This window comes from Monodon monoceros, unplaced genomic scaffold (genome assembly GCF_005190385.1).
Source record: "Monodon monoceros isolate NGI ecotype Baffin Bay Population unplaced genomic scaffold, NGI_Narwhal_1 Super_Scaffold_21, whole genome shotgun sequence".
Taxonomy (NCBI): domain Eukaryota; kingdom Metazoa; phylum Chordata; class Mammalia; order Artiodactyla; family Monodontidae; genus Monodon; species Monodon monoceros.
In genome coordinates, this window is record NW_021703778.1 from 77,171,170 (window position 1) to 77,187,206 (window position 16,037).

Below are 16,037 nucleotides of genomic sequence, written 5' to 3' on the forward strand. Positions count from 1 at the left end.
CTCAGTTAATGTTTCCTTGAGTGGAAGGTTGGATGAATGAGAGGCAGAATGAAAGAATGAAGAACAAGAGGGTGGACTTGTCATTTGACAAGAGGGTGTCAAACTCTCCGTCTGCCTTGTTGTACTGTAATCTCCAGTGCCCAGCACAGTGCCTGGCAGAATCAATGCCCAGGGTCAAGTCCCCTTTACCTCTTCCCGGAACCCTACCCCGACCACTCCTCTCTCCTGGGTGCTGCCGGCAAAGACAGGACATCCAGTCTCCGCCGGCCGCCGCACGAAGCGACACGGAACCCGATCCTGCCGGGTCTTGTTACCGTCGCTACAGATATAGAGTCTTGTCTTCCCCCGCCCCGAAGGAAGTCGCCCAAGACAGGGTTGCTCCTGGCCTTGTCTGGCTAGGGTACTAGGACCCGCAGCAGCCCGTATCTAAACTATCCAAACCTTCTCAGTCTTCTTCCATGAGGGCGCCGCTGGCTCTGGGGCCCCCTCCAGAGAGCAATCCCCGGGCAGCGCCACGGCCCCGTTCCCTCCCCAGAGCTGGGGTGGGGGGCAGGGGAACGAGAGGGGGGCAGGGGAACGAGAGGGGGGCGTCTGCGGGTCTCCACGCCCTTCCTCCACCCTCTCTCCGGGGTCCCGGCTCTGGCGCCCTTCTTGTAAGCACCGCACTTCACAAACTTTAGGAGTTTGCCTCACTTGCGTCGCGGAAAAGGCAGGAGGGTGACGGAGCCCAGGAGGCGAGGAGGCGAGGAGGCGAGGAGGCGAGGCGGCGGCCGCAGAGCTCCGTCGCTCGGCGCTTAAGCCCCTCGGGGTGAGAGGTGTCTCCCAGCCAGGGCGGACAGGCTGGCCCTATTCCCCGACCGTCTCCTTTCTCTCTCGCATCCAGATCTCAGCGCAAGTGAGTGAGGGTGACTGCCAGAAGGAAAAGCGAGGAGTAGGCGGGAGCCCCGGCTCCTGAGCCCCAGGCCCGTGGGAGGGCGGAGCCGGGCAGTCCGCGGCCAGCCAGGACGCACGGAAGTGCTGTGGAGTTCGCCCAATTCCCCAGCCTGCTTGTCGTTCTCCCTCCCTCTCCCCACCCCTCACCTCCCCCCCGCCTCACCTCCCCCCCGTCGGCTATTCCCTCCTTCCTCGGGACGCCACCTCCCGGAATCGCCTTTTTTGTTGTTGTTTTGGAGCTGGCTTCTCACTGGCGGCGCAGAGGGGCTGCGAACGCTGGAGAGGAAGGCGGGCTGGGGGCGCAGCCCGCCGCCCACCGGCGGGACCCCGCGGGGCAGAGCGGAGGACGGACAGTCGGCCGGGCCATCTGCTCTCCAGAGCTCACTCTCCAAACTCCTGTTGAGTGTGTGCGTGCACGCGAAGGGTGGGGGTCCACGTCCCGCGTACGGGGACCGGTTACCGCGGGGTTACCTTTGGCCGGGGGTCCTTGGACTCAGATCTGGGTCAGCTTCAGGCTCAGAAACTGCTGAGGAATTAGGCAAACAAAAGAGGCCACTCAGCTAGTGGCCAGAAGTCGCCCGAGCGCCTCGTCGCGTCCCCTCCTTTCCCCGGGGCGGGGGCCGGTCACTTGGGGGCGGGGAGAGGGCGCCCCAGCCGGCTGGGGGCTGGGGGCCGGGCCGGGCCGGACCGCCGGGGTCGAAGCGTTGGCGGCCTGTTGTGTAAGCCTCAGTCCTTGTTTTCCCGGCCTGGCTCGTTGTGAAGCCGGACACATCCACCCTTGGATTCGATTCAGGAGGCTGCTGCTTTTCTCCTTGCCCCTCTTGGATTTTCTGGATTTTTGAAAACCCAGTGGCCCAGGAAGAGGAGGAGGAAGGAGGAAGGAGCAGATCTACAGAGGAATGTGAGAGCCTCCCAAGGCCTGTGGAGCCAGAAGGAGCTGGGAGCCAGAGCTGCTGGGGTTTCTGGGACAGTGGTTTCTGAGTGATTCTCTTCTATTTTAGAACATTGTTCCAGTGGAGAGTGTCAAATTCTTGCCCTCTCAGAGCTGACTTCTCCGAGTCACTTGACTTTTCTTCTGGGAGTGGGAGGAGGAGAGACTCTCCCTTTTAGGGGCTGAGGAAGGAAGGGAGGAAGACCATGGACATGAGCTCTCCCTGCTCACAGGCGTGTGCAGGGAGACCTGTTTCTGGGCCGTGGACATTGCTTTGAAGAGAGGGAGGCCCGACACCATCTGTGGGTGCTGAGACCCTGCCGTAGGGGCTGAGAGACTGAGGGCTGTGGCAGACCTTGAGTTGCTAGTGCATTCTTGGACACCCTAGCAAGTGTCCCCAGTTCTGGGCAGGACTCTGTCCTCATCTTTCTCTACCACTGGCCCAGACATGGCACTAAAAGGCCGAGCCCTCTATGACTTCCGCAGCGAGAACAAGGAGGAAATCAGCATCCAGCAGGATGAGGACCTAGTTGTTTTCAGCGAGACCTCGCTGGATGGATGGCTGCAGGGCCAGAACAGCCGCGGTGAGACAGGGCTCTTCCCTGCCTCTTACGTGGAGATCATCCGTTCTGGCACCAGCTCCAACCATGCCGACTACTCCAGCAGTCCTGCAGGCTCTCTGGGCACTCAGGTGAGCTTATATGACGGCTCCAGCGTGGCAGACCCTTCCTGGAGTGGTGGGGGCAGTGGCTTCCTCTCAAACCAGGGTAGTTTCGAGGAGGATGATGATGATGACTGGGATGACTGGGATGATGGATGCACAGTGGTGGAGGAACCACGGGCTGGTGGGCTGGGCACCAACGGGCACCCCCCACTCAACCTCTCCTACCCTGGTGCCTACCCCAGCCAACACATGGCCTTCCGGCCCAAGCCACCCCTGGAGCGGCAGGACAGCCTGGCATCTGCCAAGCGAGGCAGCGTGGTGGGGCGCAACCTCAACCGCTTCTCGTGCTTTGTGCGCTCTGGCGTGGAGGCCTTCATCCTGGGTGATGTGCCCATGATGGCCAAGATCGCTGAGACATACTCCATTGAAATGGGCCCTCGTGGCCCCCAGTGGAAGGCCAACCCCCACCCATTTGCCTGCTCCGTGGAGGACCCCACCAAACAGACCAAATTCAAGGGCATCAAAAGCTACATCTCCTACAAGCTCACACCCACACACGCTGGCTCACCTGTCTACAGGCGCTACAAACACTTCGACTGGCTCTACAACCGCCTGCTGCACAAGTTCACTGTCATCTCGGTGCCCCACCTGCCAGAGAAGCAGGCCACAGGCCGCTTCGAGGAGGACTTCATTGAGAAGCGGAAGCGGCGGCTCATCCTCTGGATGGACCACATGACTAGCCACCCCGTGCTGTCCCAGTACGAGGGCTTCCAACATTTCCTTAGCTGCCTGGATGACAAGCAGTGGAAGATGGGCAAACGCCGGGCCGAGAAGGACGAGATGGTGGGCGCCAGCTTCCTGCTTACCTTCCAGATCCCCACAGAGCACCAGGACCTGCAGGATGTGGAGGACCGTGTGGACACCTTCAAAGCCTTCAGCAAGAAGATGGACGACAGCGTCCTGCAGCTCAGCACCGTAGCATCGGAGCTGGTGCGCAAGCATGTGGGGGGCTTCCGCAAGGAATTCCAGAAGCTGGGCAATGCCTTCCAGGCCATCAGTCATGCCTTCCAGATGGACCCCCCCTTCAGCTCCGAAGCGCTCAACAGCGCCATTTCTCACACGGGCCGTACCTATGAAGCCGTGGGTGAGATGTTTGCCGAGCAGCCCAAGAACGACCTCTTCCAGATGCTTGACACGCTGTCTCTCTACCAGGGCCTGCTCTCCAACTTCCCCGACATCATCCACCTGCAGAAAGGTAAGAGCCAGTGTGGGCTGGAGATCCTTACAGCATCTGCGTTCTGCTGGGCACTGGGGGTATGAGGATGGCCTAGACCGCGCAGAACGGTGCAGCTAGTCTTTCTGTCTCTGTCTCATTCATATGTTCAACAAGTGTGTCGAGCACCTACCAGGTGGCAGGTGCTATTCTAGGTTAAGGGATATTATGATGGGCAGGTCTGATCCCTGTCCTCATGGAGTTCACTGCTTACCTTCTTGTTGTCTGTTCGTTCGTTCATTCATTCATTCGTTTTCTCTGTTTCTGTCTCATTTACTCATTTACCCATCATGCTTTGAGCCCTTCAAGATATCAGGCTGGGGTCTGGGAACACGGAGCTGACTGGGGCCCAGGACTTGCCCTTGAGGAGCCCGCAAGGGGTCATGGACACAGACCCAGATAACAAGAGCACAGAGTGTAGCCTGTCTTCCCACTTGTCACAAGCTTGCCTCCCTGCCTTTGCAGCTGCAGAGCCCGTTCTCACCGCTGCATATGCTATCTGTGAGCTCCCTCCCTATCTGTGTTCTGGAGGGCGGCTGCCCCTATTTTGCAGATGAAGAAGCTGCGTCCACAGAATGGTGGTTGCACAAGGAGTCCATGGCCCAGCTGGGACGGACCCTTCCTCCTGCACCTCCCCAAGGACGCATCCATCTCGGCCACCTCCCAAGCCCAGCCATGTGTTCAGTTCTCACGGCCCCCTCCCTACGGGAGGGACAGGATGGGTCCTTGTTACTGTGGGGCTGTCAAGGAACTTCCAGGGAAGTGACTCATAGCCGGGTCACCTAGGGGCACCCGGGCTGGGCTGGGGGAGGAAGCGGGGGTCCAGGGCACTACCCCCATGGTCCATCCAATTCCCCCTTCCCCAGCCTGGCTTCTCTTCTTGCCTGAGCAGTGAGTCAGGAGCTGACCCGGCAGGTGGCTGAGTCTTGGGGACTACAGGCAGGGCAGGAGAGAGGTGTGGTCCTCCCCAGGGCTGCTTGGTAACTAAGGAAGAACGTCTGCAGGGCGTGGGGCTGGCTCCCAGGCCCCTAGGCCCTGAGGTCGGGCCTGGCTTGGTGGGGAGTTTTCCTCTGGGTGAGGCCAGGAGGCAGGCCTCTGGACTGCCTGGGGGACAGCAAACAGCACCACACTACCTGGTCCCCAGGAGAGTCTGGAGTAAACCCGCCTTGTTCTCCTTTACCAGGAGGTTAACTTCTAGAACTTCTCCAGCTCCCAGCCTCCTTTCTCCCCTCACTTTCTCTTCCTCCTCCTCTCTGCCGTTTTTTTCTCTTCTCCACATTCCTCTCTTCCTCCTTCCCTTCTTTCGGCTTCAGGAGACATGAGGCCTGCGTTCTGGTCTTGGCTCTGCCCCCAGTTTGCTATGTGTCCCTGGGAAGTGCTTTCCCCTCTCAGGGGAGTTAGTTTCCCGATCTGTAAGACAAGGGAAGGCAAGGCGGACACAGTGAGCTCTTAGGCCTTCAAAGGGGTGGGTAGGGGAGAGACTCCTGGGGAGGGTCTGGTCGAGGACAGAGTGAAGCCTTAGATCTGGCCCTGAGCTCTGGGCAGGGATTGGGCAGGGCTGGTAGCTGGGGCCCACTGGGGCAGGTGTCACCCTGTGCGGAAGTGGAGCCACGCTCACTGCTGTGCTACGGCCTGGGAAAGCTGGTTCAACCAGCTCCTTGGATGGCATGTTCCTGTGTGGGCAGCAGGATGGGGGGAAGCAGGGACATAGTGATTAAACAGCTGCCCCCATGCAGTGTCTGGGGACCCTCACCCAGGGCAGAGCAGGGGGCAGGAAGACAACCCCATACTCATACTCCCAGGCTCCCACTGAAGCAGGAGGGAGTAAAGCCACACTGGCCTTTCTGACCCTGGGGCAGGGAGACAGGGCTGAGAGAGGCCACTTCTGAGTTTCCACTGGAGGTGTTTCTAAGGTGAGGGGCCTGGGGTGATGTGTTCAACCTCAGGCAGAGGCTGCCCCACCTTCCCGGACCTGGAGGACCCCTCCGCATTAAGCCAAGTTCTTTTGGGCTTACTCTTCCCCCTTCTGGGCTCTGCACTGCCACTCCTAGGCCCGTGGTGGGGCAAGTTAGGGAGGGGGCCTTGGAATCTGGCTGAGACATAATTGGGGGAACCACAGCCTGATGGGGGGAGGGGGGATCCCATGTTGGCCCTGTGGATGGAGCCCTTTCACAGAGGAAGGAGCAGGAAAATTGGGCCCTGGGTCCCCAGGATTCTGTCCAGCCTGTTCATACATCTGAAAGATGGCAAGCATGTGGGACAGGCCTTGGAAGGAAGGAGATGGGAGGCCTAGGAGAGGTCAGGAGACCAGGATTTGGACAAATGTTGCCTCTGAGGTGACCCTGAAAGAGTTTCCTCACCTAAGAAAACTTAGGAAAATGGGCCATGGAACCTGGTTGGCACTGAGGTGCCAGCCTGTCTGCCCACTGGCCCAGCCCCTGGAGCTCAGTTTAGGGGTCTCCTAAGAGAAGGGCAACCATGTAATTTACCATCCAAACCAGGGCAATCTTGGGGGTGAAAGAGAGCCTTAGTAATAGTTACGCTGGGACAACAAGGGGCAACAGTGACTGTCCAGGGCCCCTGCCTGAGAGCCAGCCAGGGCAGGGCTCGGTCCTGAGACTCATCACAAGCCACGGAGACTGGTGTGGTTCCCTCCGTTTTCAGGTGAGCGGCAGTGAGGAGGAATGATAATCAGAGCAGGAACCGGAGCCCAGGTGTCTCTGACTCCACAGCCAGGCTGTTTCTACTGTGCCAGACAGATAGGGGAGGGAGCTCCCTAAGGGATGGGTGCCTGGGGTAGACAAGCCAGAAGGGGAGGGAGCAGGGAGGGGGTTGGGTGTTCTAGCACCAACTGAGCTGGCATCCTTGGCAGGCTGGAGGCAGGCCCTGGACCACAGAGCATGCGTGGAGGGGCCATGGAGCTCTCAGGTTGGCCAAGGCAAAGTGGCCCTTTTGCAGGACCAAGTTCTTGCCTGGGGGAATAGGTGGGTCCAGCCTCTATGCTCTGGGCCATCATCTAGCTCTCCCTCTACCTCCCCTCCTAGGCTCTGAAGAACAAAGAATTGTATCACCAGGAGCCACCACCAGCTGGGTCTTGGCTGGGACTGAAAAGCAGTTTGCACATAGTTGCGAGGGGAGCTCTTACTCTGTCAGGTGCCATCCCATTTTACTGATGTGGAAACTCTAAAGTGCTATTCCGCTGTGAGCAATTGTCAGCAGCATCACATCTAGTCCAACATGTCCCATTTGACAGTGGGGAGACCTGTAGCCCTTGTTGGAGGTGACACAGTGGGACTAGGACTCAGACCTCCTGCCCTCAACCTAGGGTGGGTGGTAACTACCTCCAAGAGGTAGGGACAAGATAGATTAAGGTGGCAGTTTAGGGGATATGTCTGGGACCCTGGGGCTGTGAAGCTCCAACCCTCCTTTCCCTGTTCCTGGGACCCAGCCTACAGGACAACTGCCAGGTTAGGAGGTGCCCCTGGGCCCTCAGCTCTCAGGTTGAGTCCTAGGTGGAATGTGTCAGGTGACGGGAGACAGGCCTGAGCCCTGAGTCCCAGTCTGTCTCTGGGGTGCATTAGTGTTAGCTGGTCCCAGTCCCACATCGGAGTCACAGGGTGGAGGGGTGACAGGGAGCAGGGTGGGGCCTCCCCCTTCCCCCACAGCCTTTGCCCCCCATCTCTGGCTCCCTGCCTGTCTGCAGATACCTAGCAATTGCAATAGATTCATTCCTATTATCTGGGCCTCAGTTTCCTTCCTCTAAGGCCATGGGCAAGAAAACCTTTCTTAAATGCAAGTCCACTCCCAGCGCAGCCAGACTTTCTCAGGAAGGTGGAATCCAGGCTAGTAGGTGCCCTTTGCTGAAGCCTGACTCTAGTTTCTTTGTCCTGCTCTTTCCTACTTTGCTTCTTATGGTTCTTTTTACCCCTTGGGACCTTCTCAAATTCCTAAGTCCATTGTCTGGATGCCCCACACATACGCCTGGGGGATCTGGCCTAGGCTCCTTGCAGTAGAAGTGGTGTCTACCCCAGCTGTGCAGGGATGCCTCTGGGCCAGGCATCCCCCACTCTTGGAGCAGGAAAGAGGCTGTGAGCCCCTCGGCAAGTGCCCTCCTGCCAGGTCCTGAGTTTCCTCTGCACAGTGTGGGGGTGGAGAGTGAGGGGTGGCTGTGGGTGTTGGACAGCTAGTCTCTAGGGCCACTCCAGCTCCGAAACCTCTCAAGGGGTCCTCATCTTGGGCCTTGGGGTGATTCCTCTCCTGCTGCCCAGACCTGGGCAGTCAGTATGGAACAGGAGGCGAGAAGTGGTTCAAAGAAGGTGGCAAAAGGACTGAGTGGGCTGGGAGCTGGGGACTGCAGAGTTCTTTTAGGTGCTGTGTGAGCAGCCCTGGAAATGCTCCAAATTTGAGTCTGTCCGCTCGAAATGCCACTCTTTGCCAATTAGCCACACACTTGCCATCTAATATAGGTACCGCTCCTTCTAAAGGCATTCAGAGTTATTTCCAGCCTGTAGTAGATGCTCCATAAATGCATCCTGGATGCATTTGAACAACTTGGAGTAAAAGGAATACGTTTCAAAGGTCTATGAGAGACCTCCTTAAGGGAGAGGTGGGAAACATGAAAAACGAGCGTGTTACTTGTGTGCAGTGGATGCTTTTGAAGCGCTCGGGGAGTGCCGACCCCTCCCACCTCCTTAATCTCCTTCACACAGTGGATTCCCTACAGCCCTGCAAGGAGTACCTGCCAGGCGCAGGGAGACTGCCTCACCGCCTCAGCAACTGCCCCCACCGGCTTCAGCACGGAATCCGTCAAGTGCTGTTAATTCAGAACTGAAATTCTTTCACCAAGTGCTTGTTGATTAATTCACATTCTTCCAAATTGGGTCCCTTCCCCAGGTTCATCCCCTGACCCCCCATCTGTCACCTGGTTATTATAATGGCCTCCTCTAGTCCCCTGGGGGCTGGGGTGAGGAGGGAGCAGGGCCTATATGTGGGGAGACACACACAAAGGAAAACTCCAGGTGGCTTTTGAGGCTCTGTTTTAGAATCGGCTGGGTGATGGGGGTGGGGAGAGCCCTGGTGAGCTGAGATAGGGAGGCGGTCTGCCTGGGGGATGCTCCGTGGAGAAGTGGCACCCCATCAGAGCCTTGAATTACGCATAGGGATCCGGGGGCAGAGATAGGAAGGTAGGAAAGAAAGCTGAATTTGATGAACGTGGGGTCAGCGTGGAACGGGTGCAGGGGTCACCTCCCAGAGGGCCTCTCAGGCCAGGAGAATGGGGGACCTAGCTCTGCAGGCAGAAGGAAGCCAGGGGAGGCTTGGAGCTGTGGGTACCCAGCTTGGCTGCTCTTCAGGTGCTATGGAGAACCTCTCAGAGGCTGAGACTGAGGTGGGGAGACCCATGAGGGGCCTATGGTAGCAGTCCAGTGAGGTTGAATCAGCTTAGCAGACACATACCAGGATCTGCTGTGGGCTAGGCTTTGTTCTGGATGCTAGAGACATTGAGCTCACAGCCCAGAAGGAAGCGGTCAGAGAAACCACAGGGTGGTAAGAGCTGTGGCAGAGGGAAGCCCAGGGCACCTGAGAGCACTGGGAGGCACCTGATATACTGGGGCTGCAGGGAAGGCTTCCTGGAGGAGGTGATGTTGGAGGTGAATGGGGAGCCAGCGTGAGGGGTGACGAGGCCTGTGGTGGGTGGGGACGGCCTGGTCCTAGAAGTCAATCAGCTGGCAGGGCAGGTCAGGTGTGGGCTGCTGGCGTCGCCACAGGTTTGGAGGGAAGATGGTGCATCTGGTTTAGGATGTGCTGAAGGTGAGGGTTTGGTGGACATCCTGGTGGAGACACCCAGGTGGCTGGACCATGGGTCTGGACTCTGTGGAGTCCAAGAGTGAGGCCTTAGTTCAGCCGATGAGGGTATTGTCTGCCTGGACCCGGGTCTCACTGTGGGGTTAGGGAGTGAACTGGGGAGACCGGAGCCCTAACTTGTCCTTGTCCTCTGCTCTGCCCGTGCCAGGTGCCTTCGCCAAGGTGAAGGAGAGCCAGCGCATGAGTGACGAGGGCCGCATGGCGCAGGACGAGGCAGATGGCATTCGCAGGCGCTGCCGCGTGGTGGGCTTCGCCCTGCAGGCTGAGATGAACCACTTCCACCAGCGCCGCGAGCTCGACTTCAAGCACATGATGCAGAGCTACCTGCGCCAGCAGATCCTCTTCTACCAGCGGGTAGGCCAGCAGCTGGAGAAGACGCTGCACATGTATGACAGCCTCTGACCACGTGTCCCCTGGGGCCTGGTGGCTGCGATGCATGCTGCCCTCCAGACCTTCCCACACCAGCAGTGCCTGGCTGGTCAGGGGTGGGCTTTGCGGGAGTCATGGATATCCCTGGGGAAGTCCCCCACCCCTTAGAGATAGGGGCACAGCAGGGGTGAGGATGGGGCCAGGAGCCCTCCAGGTCAAGGCCTGGGCTGCTGGTCAGTCACTTGAGGTCAGGCCAGGGTCTTAGCCTCCCCTAGAGCCTATAGCGCTCGCTCACCTGGCCACCATCCCCTCGTTCATTCAGCAGACGCGCAGGCCTGCTGCGGCCCCGGGTCAGACACTGGGCATCCAGGGCTGCGACACGCCTGCTCTTGGGGAGTCCCCAATTGAGGTGGGGGTCAGACCCAGAAACAGGCAGGGGCAGTACAGAAAGATTGATGGTAAATAGCTCGCAGAAGGGACCACTCGTTCTGCCAGTTAGGAATGACTCCATGGCGTAGTGTCTTGAAGAATGACAAGGACCTGGCAGACAGTAAGTGGGGACAGTAGGTGGGGAGGGCATTCAGAGGAGAAGGACAGCATGGGCAAGACTGTGGAGGCATGGAAAGACCCCGTCTTCTCTCCTTTACCTTTCCCAAGCAAGTTTTTTGTTTGTTTGTTTGTTTTTGTGGTATGTGTGCCCCTCACTGCCGTGGCCTCTCCCGCCACGGAGCGCTGTCCCCGGACGCGCAGGCCCAGCGGCCACGGCTCACGGGCCTAGCCGCTCCGCGGCACACGGGATCCTCCCGGACAGGGGCACGAACCCGCGCCCCCCGCATCGGCAGGCGGACTCCCAACCACTGCACCACCAGGGAAGCCCCTCCCAAGCAAGTTTGGTGCACCCCTCAGTGGTGTCCCCTTGTGTAACAGAGGGGAGGGATCTGCCTTACTCCCATGCCCCTGTCCCCGCCCCACCTCCGCCCCCCCACCCGCAGGAGGGGCTGCAGGCCAACTCCCTCCTGACTCCCCTTCACCAGCTGAGCCCCCTCACCCCTTGGTTAGGGGACCATGCAGCATCTTTGCCCCGGGCTCAAGGTGCTAAGACAAGCCTCGGATCCCAGGACCCTGGTGGCACCTTTCTGGAGGGGACACCCAGAAGTTACTGGGTATTTGAGTTCACCAGCAATAGCTCCCAAACTCCAAGCAGGCTTGGGCCTCAGGCTCCCAGGGGCCAGCTTACCCACCACCCCAGGGATCCTCGGCCCACCTGCCCACAGCCAACCTCACTGTGATGCCGGTTCAGGTCCTGGTGGGATTGTGCTGTCTCCTACCCATGTTTACATCCTCGAGGGGGCTCCCCCCACACCCCCAGGCCAGCGCGTCGTCCAGCAGTGGGTTGGGGGAACTGACAGGTGCCACTGCTGGCCGCCCCTAGGAGGTCATGGCTGTTCCTGGCTGCTGCTGCTTCAATCTTCTTTCTTTCTTGTTTTCTTGATAAACCTTTTACAGTTAAGATAACAAAAATATGACTCCTTATTTGGATCCCAGCGGGGCATGAGGGAGTGGGGAAGGATACAGCCCTAATTGTCCCTGGGAGCGATTGGACCAGATTCTGAGGTCGTGATGGGCACAACATTTACCCCAGAACCTCAGAAGTTGGGGGGAGGACGGTGCTGGAGGCAGGGGCTAGCTGGGGACCTCTGGGTGGCCCTGGACCCCAGCTGGATGCATACCCTTCCCAGACCTCACTGTCCTCATCTCTCAAATGGGTGGAGTCTTGCCAGGGGTTTGGCTTTGCTGCTCTGTGATCTAGGACTGAAGGTCACGTGAGGAAGGGACAGTCTAATCGATAGGGGGTTCCTTTCCCCGGGAGGGCATATCCCAGCCTTGCCCCCAGGAAAGCCCCAGTCCAGGGGAGGGGGTGGGTCTCAGAACCTGTGTCCTTCCCCAAGCCGTCCAGTCCAGGCTGCCCAGGCCTGCTGTGGCTGCCCAGTTGGAAACTGAGGTGGACCCCCCAGCTGTGCCCTTGGGGGTGTCCCAGGCAGGATGAACAGGAATCTGTTTGCACACGGGAAAGAGGAGGGCTGGGGGGCCGCGGTTCTCTTGGGGCAATGGGGACTTGGTGGAGGGAGGGCTGCTGGGGTCTGGACATCAGGGGAGGCTTTGGCCGGGCTGGGGGCAGGGGAGCTCATGGCAGTGAGGTAGAGTAAGGGGTGGCAGGTGCAGTGGGGAAGGGGCAGCAGAGGCTCCCTGTTCAGGGCAGAGAGTCCTCAGAGGAACTTTTGGAATGGGCCCCTGGCCCTGGGTCAAAATTAGGTCAGATTTGGGACTTTCTGTGGAATTTTCCTTTCTCTCCTCCCTGCCCTCCTTCGTTCATTTTCCAACACATCCGAGGACCTTCCCACCCTTAACCTCTTCCCTGCTCCACCCTTAACCTCCTCCCCGCTCCAACCTCACTGCGGCCTTCTGCAGTGAGCGCTCTGACCATGGGCAGGGCGGTGGGGGTCTCCTTCCCAGGCCCAGTCAGCGCTGGGGCGGTGGGAACGCTCTTCTCAACACACAGTGCCTGGAAAATCCCCTGTTCACGCTTCTTGCCCTGGGAATAGTATTGCCCTCTTGTGTCTCTTTCTTGAGCGGGGCCCACCTCCCATGCCTTCCATCCTCCGGGTGAGGGGTTGGTCTGACGCTTTTCTCAGGAGGGGCTTGTGCCTAGGAAAAGCATCAGAACGTGAAGTCTGGGGATGGGCCAGGCCTCCTCCAGGCACCCTGAGGGCTCTAGGCAGGGACAGACGTACATGTGATGGGAAGTGAGGATGTCACAGCCCTTCTCTCTGGTTTCTTTCTATCTCTGTGTGGGTTTGAGTGCTGGGGGAATTTGAGATTTGTCTGGGCTGGCCGGAGCCTCTTTCGGCAGGGGACTGGGGACCAGTGTGTGTGTGGGGGTATCCTGGTGGTGGCTGGGCCTGCGGGCTGGCCTCAGTCTCATGCCAGGCAGATGTTCCAGACTGAGCTGAGCCCAGCTGCCTCCAGTTTCCTCCCTGAGGCGGGTGGAAAACAAGGCTTCTCTTTCTGCCCTGGGCAACTACCAGGACCTGGAGCTGGGGGGTGGGGGACCTCTGATCCCCAGTCTTGGCCCAGCCCAGGAAAGGAGTCTGCTTTGTGGCCACATATGGGGGTTGGGGATGGAGGCGGCCCTCAGATTCTGCATCCTATTGCTTCCTGGACACAGGAGTGCCATGAACCACCATGCCACAGCTGTGCCACGGCTGTAGCAGAGCCAGGCCTGGTCACAGACGCAGTTGCCCAACCCAAAGCGGACAGAGCCATACAACCTGCGCACGGCACACAGGTCACAGCAGGCTCCACACTCACACACATGTGCATGGTCATGTGCTTGCACAACTGCACTCCCAGCCACAGTGCCACAGACTGTCACACATTCACAGCCTCGTCCACGCCCACATACATGTTGTCAGTGTCAGCCACGTCGTCGCTCACAGCCATACCATAGTACTGTGCACGGTCATACACTCCCATAGCGACACACACGGCCATGAAGTCACACATGCACATGGCCAATGGGTCACAAATTAGGTGCTCTTGGACTCCACCTGCGCCTCCTCCTGGGGGAGCCAGCCGCGGTCATCCGTCATCTGACACCAGCAAGTTCGGTTCCTCATTGCGGAGACGGGAAACTTGAGGTCTAGTGGCCGGTGCCATTCGGCTGCATCACCCAGTGGGGCGGGGGTGCGCTCTAGGGTCAGAGCCCAATTCCCGTCAGGTTCTGGCCTGGCCTTGCCCACCCCTGGGTCAGTCCCCAGGGCCAGACTGCCTCTGAAGGCCCCCGGCTGAACCTGCTCAGCAAAGCTCCGGGCGCCTCGCATCTCCGGAGCAGAGCTGCGGCATCAGAGAGCAGGGCCCAGGCCTGGGCGGGAGGGACATTCCTGCACCATCTCCTCCCCGAGCCTTCGAGGGCTGGGCCCGCCCTGCCTGCCTGCCCGCTGACTCAGTCCTCCGGGAGCCAAGCCAGCTTGGCTCCCTCACCCACCCCCAACCCACCCCAACCTGCTTCCCCACCACTGTGGCTCTGGTACCTCCTTCCGCTGTTTGGGGCAAGAGGAGATGGTAAGCCCTGGCAAAAAGACCATGAGGAAACATAAAAATTCACCTCCCCCAGACATAGCTCAGAAGGGTTGATTGTGAAACCCCACTCCCGAGTTCAACAAAGCTTTTGTTCCTTTGGTTTTGTTTTGTTAGTCAAACCCCGATACAGTCCAGTCTGTTTAAAAAGCAGTGTCTCACACAGCTGTGGCCTCCTTGGTCCGCATGGCAGCCCTGGTAGGCATTATTATTCCATTTCACAGACAGAGAGACTGAGGCTTGGCCAGATGGAGGATGGGAACTGCCTAGGATCACACAGTGGGGCCGAGGTGGGGCTGGACTTGAGCCCAGCTCTCTGGCTTCATTCCCTAAAGTCACCTTGATGAACTCACGTAGGTCTGGAGGAAGAAGGGGTAGCAGATCTTCGTTCCAGAGTTGTGAAAGAATGGGAGGCTGGCAAACCAACTGCTGAAATGTGCAGGGGCTTTGAGGGTCCGGTGAGTCCTGCCAGCCCCCCAGGGATGAAGAGGCTGAGGGCAGCATTGCACAGAGTCTGCAGTGACTCAGGGTCTCCGATGACAAATGAACATGTGCGAGGAACATCACTTCACTTTTCTGTAACTGACCTGACTTTCTCTTTTGCTTTCTCATTAACCCACCTGACAGAAGAGTAATCTGACATCAATTTGGGGACCACTCCTTTCCCCAGGGAGGCATGTAAGTTTTGGGGATGGCACATTTGAAGACCCTGCGCAGGCCCCTGGCACTTTGAATTTTAGAAGCTGAGTTTCCTCATCCTATCACTCATGAAAATTTGCTGGCATTCCACATTAAAGGTCGTTCACATATACCTACTTGAGCTGGGTTCTGTTAATTACTTGACAATGTCTTGTAGATATTTAATTAAATTTTCTTCATTTTGATTTTGTCTTTTCTTTCTTTTGCGTTTTGGTGTTCTGCTACTTTTTTACCCCTTGGCTGCAAACATTGTTGTGGGTTCTCGCAGGGCTCCTGGACCCTGGCACTGGGCCTGTGGTGCCCACCATGGTCCTAGGTTAGCATTGGACCCTTTGGTCATTTTCCCCTACCTCCTGCCTTCCCACCACCTGCTCCTTTGATCCCCACCCTTAAGCCTCTGTGGGTCTGGCCCTTTCTCAGTTTGGGGCACTCCGGATTCCCTCAATTGCCCCTGTGGGCCTCAGGGAACCTCAAGGGGCTGGCACAATCATTCCACAGCCTCCACCACACGCTCAAGCACAAGGCGCTCTGGGAGGCTGCTTACCCTGTGTCTCCTGAGGTCTGGTTCTACCCGGGAAGGGGTCCAAGTCTCCTCTCCCCCTGAATCTCCAGCCTCTGGGGCTTCTACCTCCCCCAGTGCAAGTGACACTGTGGTGGACACTGGATGGCGAGTATTGCACAACCACTCTGTATGCAAAAGATTATCAACATCATTTTACAGGCCAGGAAATGGGGCCCAGTGAGGGACGTGTAGAGTAACCGAGCCGCTGTGAGTGGTACGCAGGCCTGGGCCACCCGTGTTGGGAGGCAAATGGCTGATGCCTGAGGTTGGAGCCTGGAGGCACTTGGAGCCTCTTCCAGGCTGACCTTATTCCCTTTGTTGCCATTTTGGAAGCAGTGCTCTGAGTGAGGGTAGAATGAGGCTCCAGCAGACAGCCTTTGCTGCCCCCCAGACAGCAAAGCCCCTTTCCCTCCACTCCTCAGAGGCAGGACCCGAGTGGCTGAGCCTGAGTGCAAATCCTCTCTACACCTACTTGTTTTAGGGATGTTTCTTATCTGCTCTGTGCTTGCATTTCTCCATTTATAACAGGAGTTCCAGATGGCGGTTAGGAGGGTTATATGAGCACATAGCAAGTGCCCAGTAAGGAGTAGCTGGGATTACCAGCCTC

General features: G+C 58.4%; 1 protein-coding gene across 1 annotated transcript; it reads left to right on the forward strand.

Moving 5' to 3' along the window:
- The first annotated feature begins 1,616 nt into the window (after positions 1-1,616).
- Positions 1,617-12,127, forward strand: SNX33 (sorting nexin 33). The gene is made up of 2 exons (XM_029239631.1): positions 1,617-3,783; positions 9,812-12,127. The coding sequence occupies exons 1-2, from the start codon at positions 2,313-2,315 to the stop codon at positions 10,063-10,065; spliced, it is 1,725 nt and encodes a 574-aa protein (XP_029095464.1). The 5' UTR covers positions 1,617-2,312; the 3' UTR covers positions 10,066-12,127.
- The last annotated feature ends 3,910 nt before the right edge of the window (positions 12,128-16,037 follow it).